The following is a 14,131-nucleotide window of genomic DNA, read 5'->3' on the forward strand; positions in this document are numbered from 1 at the left end:
TATTCTCACTGAGCATAACATCCTACTAAAAACAAAAACTTTTCATCCATAATATTTAACTGGTAGTCTGTTTAGCACTTCATGAACATTTATTTATTTACTGTCAAAAAGCACAAAGTAACCTTTGTTAATTAACCAAGCAAGCCTGACCGTTATTAAATCATTTTTATTATTTGTTTTTTATTTTCTTATGCTTGTTTCTTTTGTTCCTGTTTATGTAAAGCACTTTGAATTACCATTGTGTATGAAATGCACTTCCTTTGTCCACTGGACATCAGTCACAAATAATAACATGCTTACTCTGACCTTTTAAATATGGGATCAGTGCTCAAAAAAAAAAACTTCAGCCTGGAATGAGTAGAAAATATAAAACTGAAGACATGACAACATGGTTTACAGAAGATTCCGTGTTAGACACACAAAACTCACACATGAGCATTTACTCCAAACGAACCCCCAAAATGTCAATATTGCAACAGAAACCAAACTGTTCAACAGATTATTGTGGAATGGCCTGTTTGTAATGTTGTCAGACAACTTTTTTTTATCTGGAGACTTTAAATGAAATATTTTAAAATTTAAATTCTTCTAAAATGAATAAAATATATATATATATATATATATATATATATATATATATATATATATATATCAAAAAGTAAAGTCTAAAAAACAGTTTTAGTTTGATCTTATATATTATCATCATCATTATTATTGTTATTTATGTATTTTATCTTGTGTATTATTTGTTGTTGATGACTTTTGAATTGTTAGAATATGTTTATAAATTTTTAGTAAAATTATATTTTTAAAATGTGGTAAATTGGTTTTTGTTTTCTGCCATGACATAGCCAGAGAAGCTGATATGGCAAACTCAGATTTCTCTGTTTTTGAAAGTAATTCAATCTCAGGCCACTAGATGGCAATCTTAGCAAGCTTTGCAGTAAAATGCCCATTTTCCAGCTGCTCCACACATTTATTCAATTGCGCAATCCTGATTCATTTTAACCTCAGAAATTCCTTGAGTAAAATATTCCTAGATCCTCAACCAAACAATTTTGACAACTTCAAACACTTTGTTTTCATTGCACTGACCGCTTCTGTTATTCTGCATCCCACAGTGGAGAAATATCGAAACTGCAAACCTGTGACGGAGACCAATGATGTGCAGAAGTCTGCAGACCCGTTAATTAATCTGGACAGTGAGTTTTTCCCTCCCCCGAACATCTTTCCAGACTCCAGTCCTGTTGTTATGAGACCGAGGAGGCTGATTAAAGAAACCAGCATGATCGCTCAAAGTGGTTTTCTGAGCATGTCTGAAGCAACTGATTACACACCCACATCACTCCACATCTCTCCACAACCCACAATGAGTGGGCTGAAGCGAATCACTGACCCACAGCTGGAGGAACCGTCCAGATGTCAACTGAATAATGACACACAGGGAGGACAGGGATCAGTCTGTGGAAATATTGGGCTGGGCTGTTGATGTTTTGCTTTATTATAGTCTTGCTCTAGTAGTTGGTTTCAGTCAGATGATCAAAAGTCAGGGCTTTCCATGGTAACATTTTGTAAATTGTCAAATAAATGTAGCGTTTCCTTAAAAAACGGTCATGAAAGACCAGAAGTATTCATTGAGCATTAATAGGTATTAGAATACAGTTAGAATGAAGCTATAATTTAAAGTAAAAATCATAGCCATATATACCCAAGCATAAATGAGTACATCCTATTTTAAAAAGATTTTTTTTATTAAATTTTTTATAAATATAGATAATATAATTCAGTCCATTTGAACAAAACAGATTATTAAACGCACTGGCCACTTTTTTAGGCACACCTTAATTGTATCGGGACCCCCTTTTGCCTTCAGAACTGCTTTAATCCTTTGTGGCATATATTCAACGAGGTACTGGAAATGTTTCTCAGAGATTATGGTTTATATTGACATTATAGCATCACGCAGTTGGTGCTTGCATTCAGAGATGCACTTTATGCATACCTTGATTGTAACGAGTGGTTATTTGAGTTACTGTTGCCTTTCTATCAGCTGGAACCAGTCTGGCCATTCTCCTCTGACCTCTGGCATCAACAAGGCATTTGCGCCCACCGAACTGCCGCTCACTGGATATTTTCTATTTTTGTATCATTCTCTGTAAACCTTAGAGATGGTTGTGCATGTAAATCTCAGTAAATCAGCAGTTTCTGAAATACACCAACCAGCCTCTCTGTCACCAACAGCCATGCCACGTTCAAATTCATTTAAATCACCTTTCTTCCCCATTCTGATGCTCTGTTTGGACTGCAGCAGATTGTCTTGAGCATGTCTACATGCCTTAAGGCATTGAGTTGCTGCCATGTGATTGGCTGATTAGAAATTTGCGTTGACAAGCAGTTGGACAGGTGTACCTAATAAAGTGGCAGTTGAGTGTATATGTATTAAAATAATATTTTAGTCTGAAATGTTTTGAAATGGAATAATACATTTCAATTAATGAGATATTGTGGCAAAAAAAAAATCAACAATTTCAAATCTTTTTGGTCCTTTTTTGCTCTTTTTATAATTTTAATTGAATGGGCTATTAACTGGGCTACTACTAATATATATATAAAACATTTTATTGTTTAACAAAAGAGATTTTGGACACAGTATTGTCTGTTTTCTCTCTCTTTTACTGATGAAAATGGTTTAAACAAAGCTGAAGCAGGTCATTTTTGCATTTCAAAGCAACATTGCCATGTTACAGACATGAATGAATCTGATTTTGATTGAAACACTTAAGTCATTCATTCAATATAGCATTCAAAACGCCACTCGCTTGTTTTTAAATTATTAAGCCATATGAAAAATAATCATTACTGGGGGTTGGAGGTTGGGGAATCAAGATATGATGTTCTGCAATGTTGGACTTTTCCTATTAACACTGTACATATAAAATATTTAACATTGTTTTGTTCTTCTTTTGTAAGTAAAATTGAATCTGCTAAATTCAGAAATGTATTTTCAGAGATCATGCTTTCTCATAATCAGTATTTAAACTAATTAATTTGTTTCAAGCTAGAGTTGTGCATTGGGTAAATATGTTTTAACTGTCTGCTGGATTCAAATTAAAGTGTTTTCCCCCTTCAGGTAACAATCCAGATTTTAAGGCTGGTGTCTTGGCTCTTGCAAATCTTCTTAAAATTCAGCGACATGATGACTATTTGGTGATGCTTAAAGTAAGTATATTCATTTTGTCAGTTTTATGAATGTTGGTATGTTTCAGGAAAGTTTGAAGTGATGTTATTCTGTTATATTTGTCACTACAGGCCATTAAGATCCTTGTACAGGAACGTCTAACCCCTGATGCTATTGCAAAGGCCAGTCAAGCAAAAGAGGTAAACACAGTGTTTTTTTCTAAAAGGAAACTATTTAGACTTCTTCAAAAATATTTATATCCTTGCTTGCTTACTCCCAGGACTGTTTATATCGAAGTTGATATTTAGCCGCACCATGGTAGTGTTTCGTAACATCTAATTGTTATGAGGTGGGTCGTTAGCTCAACGCTTAATTCCCAACCTGGAAGACCAGGGGCCTGTTTCAGAAAGGAGGTTAAGTGAAAACTCAGAGTATTTTAACCCTGAAATGAGAGAAACTCTGGGTTTTCCGTTTCAAAATGGCAGGTTTGTCAAACTCAAGAAATCAGGGTAAGTCAAGCCTGTTTCTGAAAGAGAGGTAACTTTAACTCAGAGTCAGTTACTGTGGTAACTTACTCTGTGAATCTAACCTGGTCCAGAGCAGGTTTTTATTCCCTAAACTCTGAGTTTCTGTCGGTCTTCTCCCCTTTTTTAAAGATGAAGCGTATTTCTCGCATTAGTCTTACATTTCCACACACCTATTTTAGAGCTCATTTTGGAGATGTGCATAAAAACGATTGATGGATACGTCGTGATTCACATAACTTTTGAAAATACGCATAATTAAACATGTGCATAACTGAGTAGGTTAAACTTTTATTTGATAAGATGTACATAAACTACGAAGTGCACTTAACAAATTACAGTATGTACATTAAAAAAAGGTTTGTTAGAGATGATGATGAAAATGTGTGTGAATGGACAAACCATCAGACTGAGCACGCTGCAGAACATTTTAAATGTTGTTTTAGTCATTCTAAAATGCCTGAACTGTTTCAGTATTAGTGTATATTATTAATTACCTCCGAGCGTCTGGAGTGTGTCAAGATCTCCGCGTCTGGCTTCAAACGCCCCCACGTGTTCGTTGTTTGTCAATTGTATTCTGAGGCGCAAGTACATTAATTAAATAAAAAAATCATTGACGCAGCTTCTTCGACCGCAGTAAATTCTGTTTTTACTGTTGATATTAGGCGCAAGTTAATCAGGAAGTGACGATTGTGTTCTCTTCGACTGTTTGGATAAAAACGCTGCTTTATTTTTAGGCGTTATTCCAGTTTTGCACAAATTTATGTAATAGCCTATATTTTGATGGAAACATGGCTATTGCCTACATTTTTGTCACACACAGAAGTCACGTACGAGGCTTATCCTTTTTTTCATAAATAATTAGCTTAACCTTCGACATGCACTGTTACTAGATTAATGGGATTATTATTCTGTCTAAAAATTATTTTATTACTGATTACCTTCTTAATGTTCTAAACTTCTATCACTTGATCAGTAAAAAGGCAGACACACAACAAGTGCGCTGTTAAATCTATTAAAACTGATAAAAGTGTATAAAAGTTTAGAAAAAAGTATAAATGTCACACATTACATTACTTATTTTATTATACTTATGTTATATGTTTAAATACTTAAAATTAAAAATTACGCATTGACTTGAGCAGCTGTTTTCCCAGGCTAACTGTCTCTGTTTCACTGATGGTTGCTTCTTTTAAAATATATACACTTATATTTGCTATAACTTTGCATGAGCAGATCAAGTTCAGCCGGAGAAAGAAATGGTGATCTCTTTTTTTTTTAAGATGTTGCCATAGTCACTCGTAATGTCTGCACTCCATTGATAATGCCTTTTTAAAGTCCCGGTGTGCGCGCTTAACTCTGAGTTGGTCTACTCAAAGTTGATTGACCCAGCTCAGATCAGCTATTCTGAAACCGAAAACTCTGAGTTTTTAATCTCTTGGTAAATCAACTCAGAGTTCAAGTTTAAACTCCGAGTTGTTTGAACCTCCTTTCTGAAACAGGCCCCAGGACATGACTAGAATAGTTAGCTTACCCAATTCACCTATAGCGCATGTCTTTGGACTGTTGGGAAAACCGGAGCACCTGGAGGAAACCCACATGAACACAGGGAGAAACCAACCAGGACTCGAACCAGCGACCTTCTTGTTGTGATGCGACAGCGCTACCTGCAGCATCACCATCTAGAAAGCTAAATAAATGTTACATGCAGTTTTTTTATGCCAACCAAGGCTACATTTGATTACAAAGGGTTATCCCAGAACTAATGTGAAATTAATATTTAGTGATTAGAAGAACTTTTCATTTTTGAATATGTATTTTATTCCTGTGATCATAAAGGTATTTATATCTATATTATGGGCTGGTATACGATTCTGACGATACGATAACCTTGGATAAAAATATCACGGTTTCACAATATTGTGATTTCTGCTCTAAGATATATTCTTTTCAAATGTCTGGGTAAAAAAACTAAAACTTTTTTCCCCCTTTGAACACTATTTTATTTTAAGAAACATTTAAAATATTTTGGATCAGTAAACATGTCAGGCTAAATACATTAAATTATGGACTTCTGCTGTTTTTATTCATTTCAAAAACACGGATTACTTTACAATTTAAAACAGCATGTTTGGATATATTTTAATGGTGTAACAGAAAGATTTGTCAGTTTTAAACCATTGACTTTTTCAAACCGTAGTATACTTTAAAAACTGTTATCGTCCCTTGCCTTATCTACTTATCTAAATTACTGTTAAAGGTGGGATTCTTTCCTGATGCTCACCATTTGATTAAAATACTGTTATCCCAGTATGTGAAATAATTTTTAGTAATGTTCAGCATTATTCCAGTCTGCATCCCAACATCCCATGATCCTTCAGAAATGATTCTAATATGCTAATTTGTTGCTCAAGAAACATCAATTTTGAAAATGGTTGTGGTTTTTAATATCATTGCAAAATTAATTTACAGGTCTCACAGAAAGTTCAACAGAATAGCATTTATTTGAAATGAAATCTAGTATGCCATTTGTAATATTTGATCACTTTAAAATCACCCTGGGTGAATAAAACTAATAAGTGTTTCTTTTTTATATTACTAACCGAATTTTGAATTGAAGTGCACCTTTTAACACACTTGTTTGTCCTTTTGTAGGGTTTACCAGTCACCCTTGATAAGCATATATTAGGATTTGACACCGGAGGTAGGTTTACAAATCTTCTTATGTTGCTTTCATCTTTTTTAGGACAGGATTATATCATTTAAGTTCTGTTGACTTGAGAAGAGAGATTGGTAGCACAAAGAAGGTGTTTAATTCGAGGTCAGAAATGAACGTTACGAGCGGTATTTGCTTTCATAAACAAATGTTACCTTTGTAAGAGCAACGTTATGAACGAAATTAACATACTATGTCAAAATTACTCTATAAAAGGTCAAAGTTATGATTTCTTACGTGGTTTCCGTACTCTCGTATCAGCTTTTTTAGTTGTTTGTGGCGAAAGTTTCGCGACGGTTCAGAATCCTGTCAGAGATGTGCACACAGCTGCGACAAATCTAAGTCATTGATTGGCTACAGCGTTTCTAAGCTCAACATAAATGTACGCGATTGGTTATAACAAGCGCTGCAAGTCTAAACACAACGCTGCAAATAGACACCTAAATTGTGACCATATGAAATAAAAGCATATAAAAGGTCATTTTAATTATCTACACTGCAAAAAATGCTTTTCTTGCTTAGATTTTTTGTCTTGTTTCTGGTCTAAATATCTAAAATTTCTTATATCAAGAAGCATTTTTTAGACAAGCAAAACATATTGCCTTGTTTTGAGAAAGAATATGCCAATATTAAGACAGTTTTTCCTTTAAACAAGCAAAATAATCTGCCAAAGGGGTGAGCAAATTAATCTTGTTTTTTCTTTTGACATAAGATTATTTTGCTTACCCCATTGGCAGATTATTTAGCTTGTTTTAAGGAAAAACTGACTTAATATTGGCATAATATTTCTCAAAACAAGACAATATGTTTTGCTTGTTTAGAAAATTCTTCTTGATTTAGGAACTTTTAGATATTTGGACTAGAAACAAGTCAAAAAATCTAAGTAAGAAAAGCATTTTTTGCAGTGTACACACGCAATTCTGTCCACTTATCTTGATTGTTTTAGTTCTGTTTGCCTTAATCCGTCTTCATTTATGACTCTATTCCTGTTACAGACGCTACTCTGAATGAAGCAGCCCAAATTCTTCGTTTGCTTCATATTGAGGAGCTCAGAGAGTTACAGACCAAGATTAATGAAGCCATCGTCGCAGTTCAGGCCATCATCGCAGACCCCAAGACAGATCATCGCCTCGGAAAGGTTGGCAGATAAAAACATCCGCCTGGACCTTGTAAAACAGATCCTCTCCATCAGACGTGCTCTGTGAAATATGCTTGTTTTCAGTTACCAGACCGCAGATATTCTGTCGGAATTCAAGGCATTTTTGTGGGAATGCCAAACTGGACTATTTGTTTTCATTATTGCATATTTGCTTTGCCCTGTCAAAAAAAAAAAAGCAAAAAGATTTATTGCAAAATTTAATTTCATTGTAACTGTAAGCCTTATGTGGAGGCACTTAAAATGCTACATCGGTTACCATATAAAAAACAGTTGGACTGTATGTTTTTGTTGCACAATAAACCTTAATTCAACACAGAAACATGTTATGGTTGACTGTAAGTTTGTCTTGCCCCAGAGCAAGAAATCCAGACAGTGTATTTACTGTATATAAAGAGATGGTGTGTACACACACAGAATAAATTAAAAAATGCTGTTGATTTAGTCATGCTCAGGCCATCAAACGTAACAGTTTTTTCTTATGTAGGACATTTAAAGATTTGCTTTAGGTGAAATTGTGGTACTTGGTGATTCATGAAATTCAAGTCAATAGCTAGTGTTATTGTGAGAGTGAACATAACATTCAGGGAAACTGATAGTAATATGTGTGACTTCTGACGATACGCAAAGGTCTTACGAAGTGAAGCGATTAGTCTGGGCATGAAACATTTTTTACGTTACACAAAAATACAAAAACATTCAAATGGAAAAATGAAATTTAAACAACTAAAAAGCACAGTATAATCTCAGTAGCTGGGTTTTAATCCCCGTGATAATGTGCATATAAGTATCACTTGAGAAATGAGTGATGGAACGACACATTTATAATAAAATCCCTTAGTTCACTAAAGTTTTTAAGCTTGCTTAGGACTTTAGCCACATTTCCACTGTCAGGCCAGTGTGAGCCAGGGCTTTTAATCAGGCCAGGCCAATAGCCCAGGAGCTTGAGGTCAACGCTTCCTATTCATTTAGACTGTCTTACGTCAAGCGTTGCTGAACTGAATTGTGGGTCCGTCGGCACTACTTAAGCGGCGTTGCTCCTGCAGAAGTTGGGAATTTCTCAACCTTTCAAGTTCTAACGGAAGTGTCAGCCAATCAAATCCATTTATGCGAACTTCAAAGCTCAGACAGTAGCTGATAGCGGACTTGTTTCATTGGCTGGCGCTGCTATGACGATCGTGTTAGCCCCAACTTCAGACACGCCCTCCAACAAGTGTTGAAATTGAAGCCCTGTGTGAATCGGGCGAGAGGCCGAAATCATGACGCGTTTCCACTGTCGGGCCAATAGCCTGCAAACCCTGCCCCTAGAATGCCCCCCAAATCAAACGTCATGCATCCTGCCCAATTTCAGAGGGAAGAAAAAGTCAAATCAGAATCAGGCAGCTAAAGCACACCCTCATTATCATCACGAAATGATCAAAATGGAGACAACCGAAACAAGCTAATTACACGTTACTGTAATAGCCATAGGCCTTTGATTTTCATTAATTGTATTGTTTTGTATTGTATTTGTTTACTCGCCAACCGACTGTTACTGGTTGCTGTGTCTTTGATGTTTCAATAGTGCATAATCTTCTTTACACCACATGAAAGATACAGCAATGAAATATCACTTCAATAAAAACTATTAATTTATGCAACAACCTTAAATGTAAAAGCGAAACATGAGGGCGATCTTAAGCAAAAAATAAGACCCCTTGCCTATAAGGTGTTTTATGGAATCTCTTGAACTGACCAGTAGCTAAGTTTTATCTTCCCCTTATATTTATTTTTGGAGCATGTAGCCTACTCGTGCACAATCAGAAAACTATTGTAGTGGCAGCACACCATCTTTATCAGACTCTTACTCCGCCCCCAGCTGGCTCGCTTTGGCCCAAAATATTCAGAGGGCCAAAAAAGGCTTACGGCTGGCCTAGAGGAATCAAGCCCCGGAAGTGATTGATGGAGCGAGTGAGCTTGATGGAGCGACTGTTTACATGTGTCGAGTCCCGTGAAGGAGCTCCAGATAAATACTTTGGTTTTGTGGTAAACCTAATGATAAAATTGTTGCACGTCCACCAGTTCCCGCCTCTGAATGAGAGAGTTTGAGCTACTTGTAGCATTCAGAAAAAAAGACCCGCAGAGAAACTCGACACAGAGGAACATAAAATCTACTGCTAGCTAGTGTTTCGAAAGGGACATTGCAGAGCAACACAAACAGCACGCAGAAGTATAAATGCATGACTATGCGCAAGGCAGGCATCGTGGGTCACGTCGATCACTCGCCGCAGAAGTAGAAATCAGCCTTTTAGCAAACATTACACGCCCATGTCTGATCAGCTGTCTTCATTATGCTTGGCTTGTTTACTGTTGGTTACTAGGTTACCAATACTACAGTTAACCACTCTAAAAACTTGATGAAAACGCACCTAAATCACTTTTTTGGGGATTTTTGTGATCAAATTCGCAACACATTCGAATGAAAACTCGAAAACCTTCTAATGTATCTAAACAACACAATCAGCCATAAAGTTGTCAATCACATTTTATTGTTATAAATATCACATTTTACAAAAGATAAAAGGATTAAAAACATTAACTTTGGTAAAAGCCCATTTTGGTTGTTCAAAGCAGTTTCACTAACAAAACATTTTTCCACCCAAATACTGTTTTATTTTTCCTAAACGTAAAAAGGACACAACTAATCTCTTACGGTTTTTTTTATTTGTTAGTTTTTTTAAACAAAAAGTCACATACAAAAGTACAGTAGAAAGAAATGAGGTATAAAACAAATTTACAAAACTATTTTGAGAAAATATTCACGCTGTTTCACGTTTGTAAATTTGCACTTTGGCATTGACGGTGGCGTTTATCAAGACTTGCGCTTTCTTCCATTAACCTTCTCTTTGGTTCACGACTCGGCTGTGATTCTCACAAGCTCTCCAAACACTCAGCCAAAAATAGCACCATGTAAAGCTGGCTCTGTCATTAGCATCTCCCTGCAACACAAAACAGGACCCACATCAGAAATCCTTAACAGAAAAGCCAAGTTCAGACAAATATTTTAACATTTCATTTTCAACACGTGTAAACCGCCTGCTTTCATCCACTTGCAGAGACACACAAACACTTACTCTCATCTTGTTTGACTGTTTTCTGGTCTGTAAAGATCTGAAATGCTTTGAAGTAGCGGAGCCACAGCAGTGTTTCATCGCCTCTGTCAAACTACAGTGATTTGGAAGCAGGTGCCTTGTACTTTTCTCCTAAATGCCTGTATTTGACAGCTCATGCCTGAAATCTCATCCTGTTATTTGCTGGAAGAGGTCAAAGACTCTGTGCTACACAAACGTGATGGGCTTTTAAGTGTATCTGCATGAATGTACACAAGTAGAAAGCACAAAAAAATGCAAGTGAAGTGAAATGCAAGTCTAAGTTTTTTGAAAATGCCAAAATATGGGAACAGAATCCATCATTTAGCATAGCAGATATATTTAGGTTCAAATTGAAACCGCGTACTCTTATTCTGACCTGCACCAATTCAAATACACAACATCATTTAAAACTAGAAAAGTACAGTTTGTAGACAAACTTTATAGTGGCTTGAGAAAGCCTCGTTTAAAAGTCTAAATAATTGAAATCGTTTTTAAAAAGTTTGAAACAGTTGGCTTAGATCTGGGGTGTCCAAACTCAGTCCTGGAGGGCCGGTGTCCTGCACAGTTTAGCTATAAATATATTAATAAATATTATGGTGGGCATATCCCTTATTTTCACATCCCAATGTTGACAAGTATGGGTTTGAAGGAGGTGAAACTGAAATATTGAAACAAGTATTTTAATACGTAAATCATCATTCTGGTTCTTAATAAGCCTGACAAGATGTTTTTGTTATATAAATTTTAGCAAGTGTCTGTAAATCATGGTAAAAATGTATGATAGTTATCGTAATAAAAGAAAAGAAAATGTAAGCTTAAAAACCCCTTTGAGCCTTATATAAGCAAAAATCAAGAGAGTTGTATACTTTGGCACAGAAGTCTGTACGTACCTTATAAACATTGTGGAGGGGCGACTGTGATACCATACAAATGAGACCTCTGATCAGGTAAGTACTCATCTGTTAACTGGTTATCTCGACCTAGAGAGATGACTCCGTCCCTGAAACAACACAGACGAGAATATAATATCAGGTCATTTCACTGATGAACACTCAATTAGGCAGGCCGATATATTCGACAAATATCACACAAGCAAGAGTACCGCTTATAGCAATATCACACATGAACGTAATTTTAATTAAGGCCATCATGATGTTTTTATAGGAGTTTATACAGTTCAACAAGCTAATATTACATGAGTTGCATTGTTTATTTCTGGGTTTTTAGAACTAAAATGGTTACAAACAAAGCCAGGATGGAATAACTGTGCATTTTAGACCAACACTGTAGTGCTTTCATCATAAACCAATCTGTTGTTGAACAAATCATCTGAGCCATTAACTTCATTTACATGGACATTGGTAATTAAATTATTTGCCTTAATGTGAATAAGACAATAATGTGATTAAGATGTTTACATGAGTTACTTTTTGAATGTTCCTTTTATGATCCCTTTAATGTTATAGCACATAATTCGATTAACGTCATTGCTTCACCGCGCTATCCACATTTCCTCCGGAGTTTCATGTTATTTCAGGTCTTTCATTTTTGATTTGTTGACTTTAACTGCAGTTTGGCACTTTCACTTTCATTCACGAACATTTCATGCATGCCCCCCGTGACAAACGAAAAAATTCCTGGATCGTTTGACAAGTGTGAGTGCTCTGAATTGGGCACAGACGTGGTTCACTTGGCCGGCCCTGGCCAGGTTGGAAGAGGTGTGCCAGAGCGCGGTTCACTTGGGCTTTGACGCTGTACTGAAACTGAAGACGAGACGTGACTTTTAAGGGACTGTTTCATATGGATCTATAAATCATTCTTACTGTTCAATGAACACAAACTGTCAGAGATTATTAAAGACGCAAACCCCTTACTGTACAACAGATGCACCTTTAGCAAACCTCCTAATTCCTGCAGCACGAGTACTTAATGATTGTTTATGAGCGTCAAAAGTGGCTGATCTGTTCAGTGAAATATTTGACTGCGTCACTGCATATCAAACGACTAAAACCATATAACTGAAGAAATCTCCGCTGTGCTGAGCGAGAGCACTTCTTACTGAACAGCGCATCATCAATGACGTAAGCACGCTCAATCGAATGCAATGTGAGTGCGAGTCATCGGGGGAGACAGGAGTGGGGACAAGCGTGCTTTGGCCCGGTTCATTGCAACTGTACATAGTGTAAGTACACCCTAAATCCTGTTGCTCTAATGTTTGCATTGTTTAAATGACATACGACTGAACTGTGGGACCTGCTTTAAATATAGTTATTACTGGTGTTGTGCTTCTTTACCTCCTCCAGTCAGTGTAGTAGTAGTGATTGGCGAAGTACACCATGCTGAAAGGGTAGTTCAGGTTACTCTGGATCACGCGTCTGCCTGTCCCGTTTGGTGAAATACACTCCAGACGCTTGGTTCCTGTCCAATACAAAAAAAAAAGCAGCTTATCAGTGGCGCTCAGTTATTTTGTTATCATGTAGCGTAGATGTACAGTTAGTCACAATTATTCACCCTCCTGCGAGATTTGTTTCTCTTTTTCAAATATTTCCCAAATGATGTTTAACAGAGAAAGGAGTTTTTTCTCAATATTACCTATAATTTTTTTTCGTCTGGAAAGAGTCTTATTTGTTTTATTTCGGCTAAAATAAAAGCAGTTTTACATTTTTTTAAAACCAATTTTAAGGTTAAAATTATTAGCACTCTTAAGCAATATATATATATATATATATATATATATATATATATATATATATATATATAAGCGCTGTCAAAATTAACGCGTTAACGCATGCGATTAATTTTAAATAGTTAACGAGTAAAAAAAATTAACGCAATTAACGCATTTTATTTATTTTTTTCCTGTTTTTCCTGCTTATGATCTGATCGGCCTATAAAACACTCAGCAGACTGTCATGTCTTTCTGTCTGAGTGATTGACGGTGCTGCGAGCTGTCACGCTCTGAAAGTAAGATGTTTCTTTTCCGGAGAAAGCAGCCGTGTGACATAATCTGCAGCCCATTGGTTCTTTTCTTTATTGACATTGGGCTGACCCAATCACAAACTTCCATGTTGGGCTCTGTGTAACGTTGGTGTGTATTCGTCAGAATAGCAGAGTCCCGCCTGTTTCTTACATGCCAGTCCGCGCTGTGGGAGAGCAGGCTTTTGCGTCTGTCTGCACCAAGCGGCAACTTCCCGCTCTCTCTCAGGAAGTCAATACGGAAGTAACTAAAACTGCAATTCATCCGAAATTCCGCTAGTCTTAGCCGCTCCTGGCTCCAAAACAGAGCAAATTTCAATTGAGCCCACATTTAGAATGGCCAACTTTACAGCAGAAAAAAAGGTGTTTACAGCCTGGTACAAAAAAAGATTTTGGTTAATACAGCTAATATTACCCTTCATGACAACTGTGAGGGGGGTGAATTTTTTT

The 14,131-nt window shown here is 36.3% G+C and overlaps 2 protein-coding genes across 7 annotated transcripts in view; one reads left to right on the forward strand and one right to left on the reverse strand.

Moving 5' to 3' along the window:
• rtraf (RNA transcription, translation and transport factor) overlaps nucleotides 1–7,896 on the forward strand; it is a 12,286-nt gene extending 4,390 nt beyond the window's left edge. For 2 of the 3 annotated variants that reach the window (XM_073927039.1, NM_200270.2), the window contains exons 4-8: nucleotides 1,122–1,202; nucleotides 3,131–3,219; nucleotides 3,310–3,378; nucleotides 6,358–6,406; nucleotides 7,414–7,896. In XM_073927039.1, coding sequence (XP_073783140.1) covers nucleotides 1,122–1,202; nucleotides 3,131–3,219; nucleotides 3,310–3,378; nucleotides 6,358–6,406; nucleotides 7,414–7,568 — 443 coding nt within the window. In that variant the 3' untranslated portion in view covers nucleotides 7,569–7,896. Of the gene's footprint in view, nucleotides 1–1,121; nucleotides 1,203–3,130; nucleotides 3,220–3,309; nucleotides 3,574–5,204; nucleotides 6,407–7,413 lie in introns of all 3 variants that reach the window. The other variant, XR_012392657.1, reaches the window with a different exon arrangement.
• Nucleotides 7,897–10,080: 2,184 nt separating this feature from the next.
• Nucleotides 10,081–14,131, reverse strand: part of nid2a (nidogen 2a (osteonidogen)) — an 80,060-nt gene continuing 76,009 nt past the window's right edge. For all 4 annotated transcript variants that reach the window (XM_073928254.1, XM_073928252.1, XM_073928253.1 and 1 more), the window contains 3 exons: nucleotides 13,000–13,123; nucleotides 11,596–11,705; nucleotides 10,081–10,552 (listed from right to left, as the gene is read on the reverse strand). In XM_073928254.1, the coding sequence (XP_073784355.1) occupies nucleotides 11,597–11,705; nucleotides 13,000–13,123 (233 nt within the window). In that variant the 3' untranslated portion in view covers nucleotides 10,081–10,552; nucleotide 11,596. The remainder of the gene's footprint in view (nucleotides 10,553–11,595; nucleotides 11,706–12,999; nucleotides 13,124–14,131) is intronic.

This window comes from Danio rerio, chromosome 17 (assembly GCF_049306965.1).
Source record: "Danio rerio strain Tuebingen ecotype United States chromosome 17, GRCz12tu, whole genome shotgun sequence".
Taxonomy (NCBI): Eukaryota; Metazoa; Chordata; class Actinopteri; order Cypriniformes; family Danionidae; genus Danio; species Danio rerio.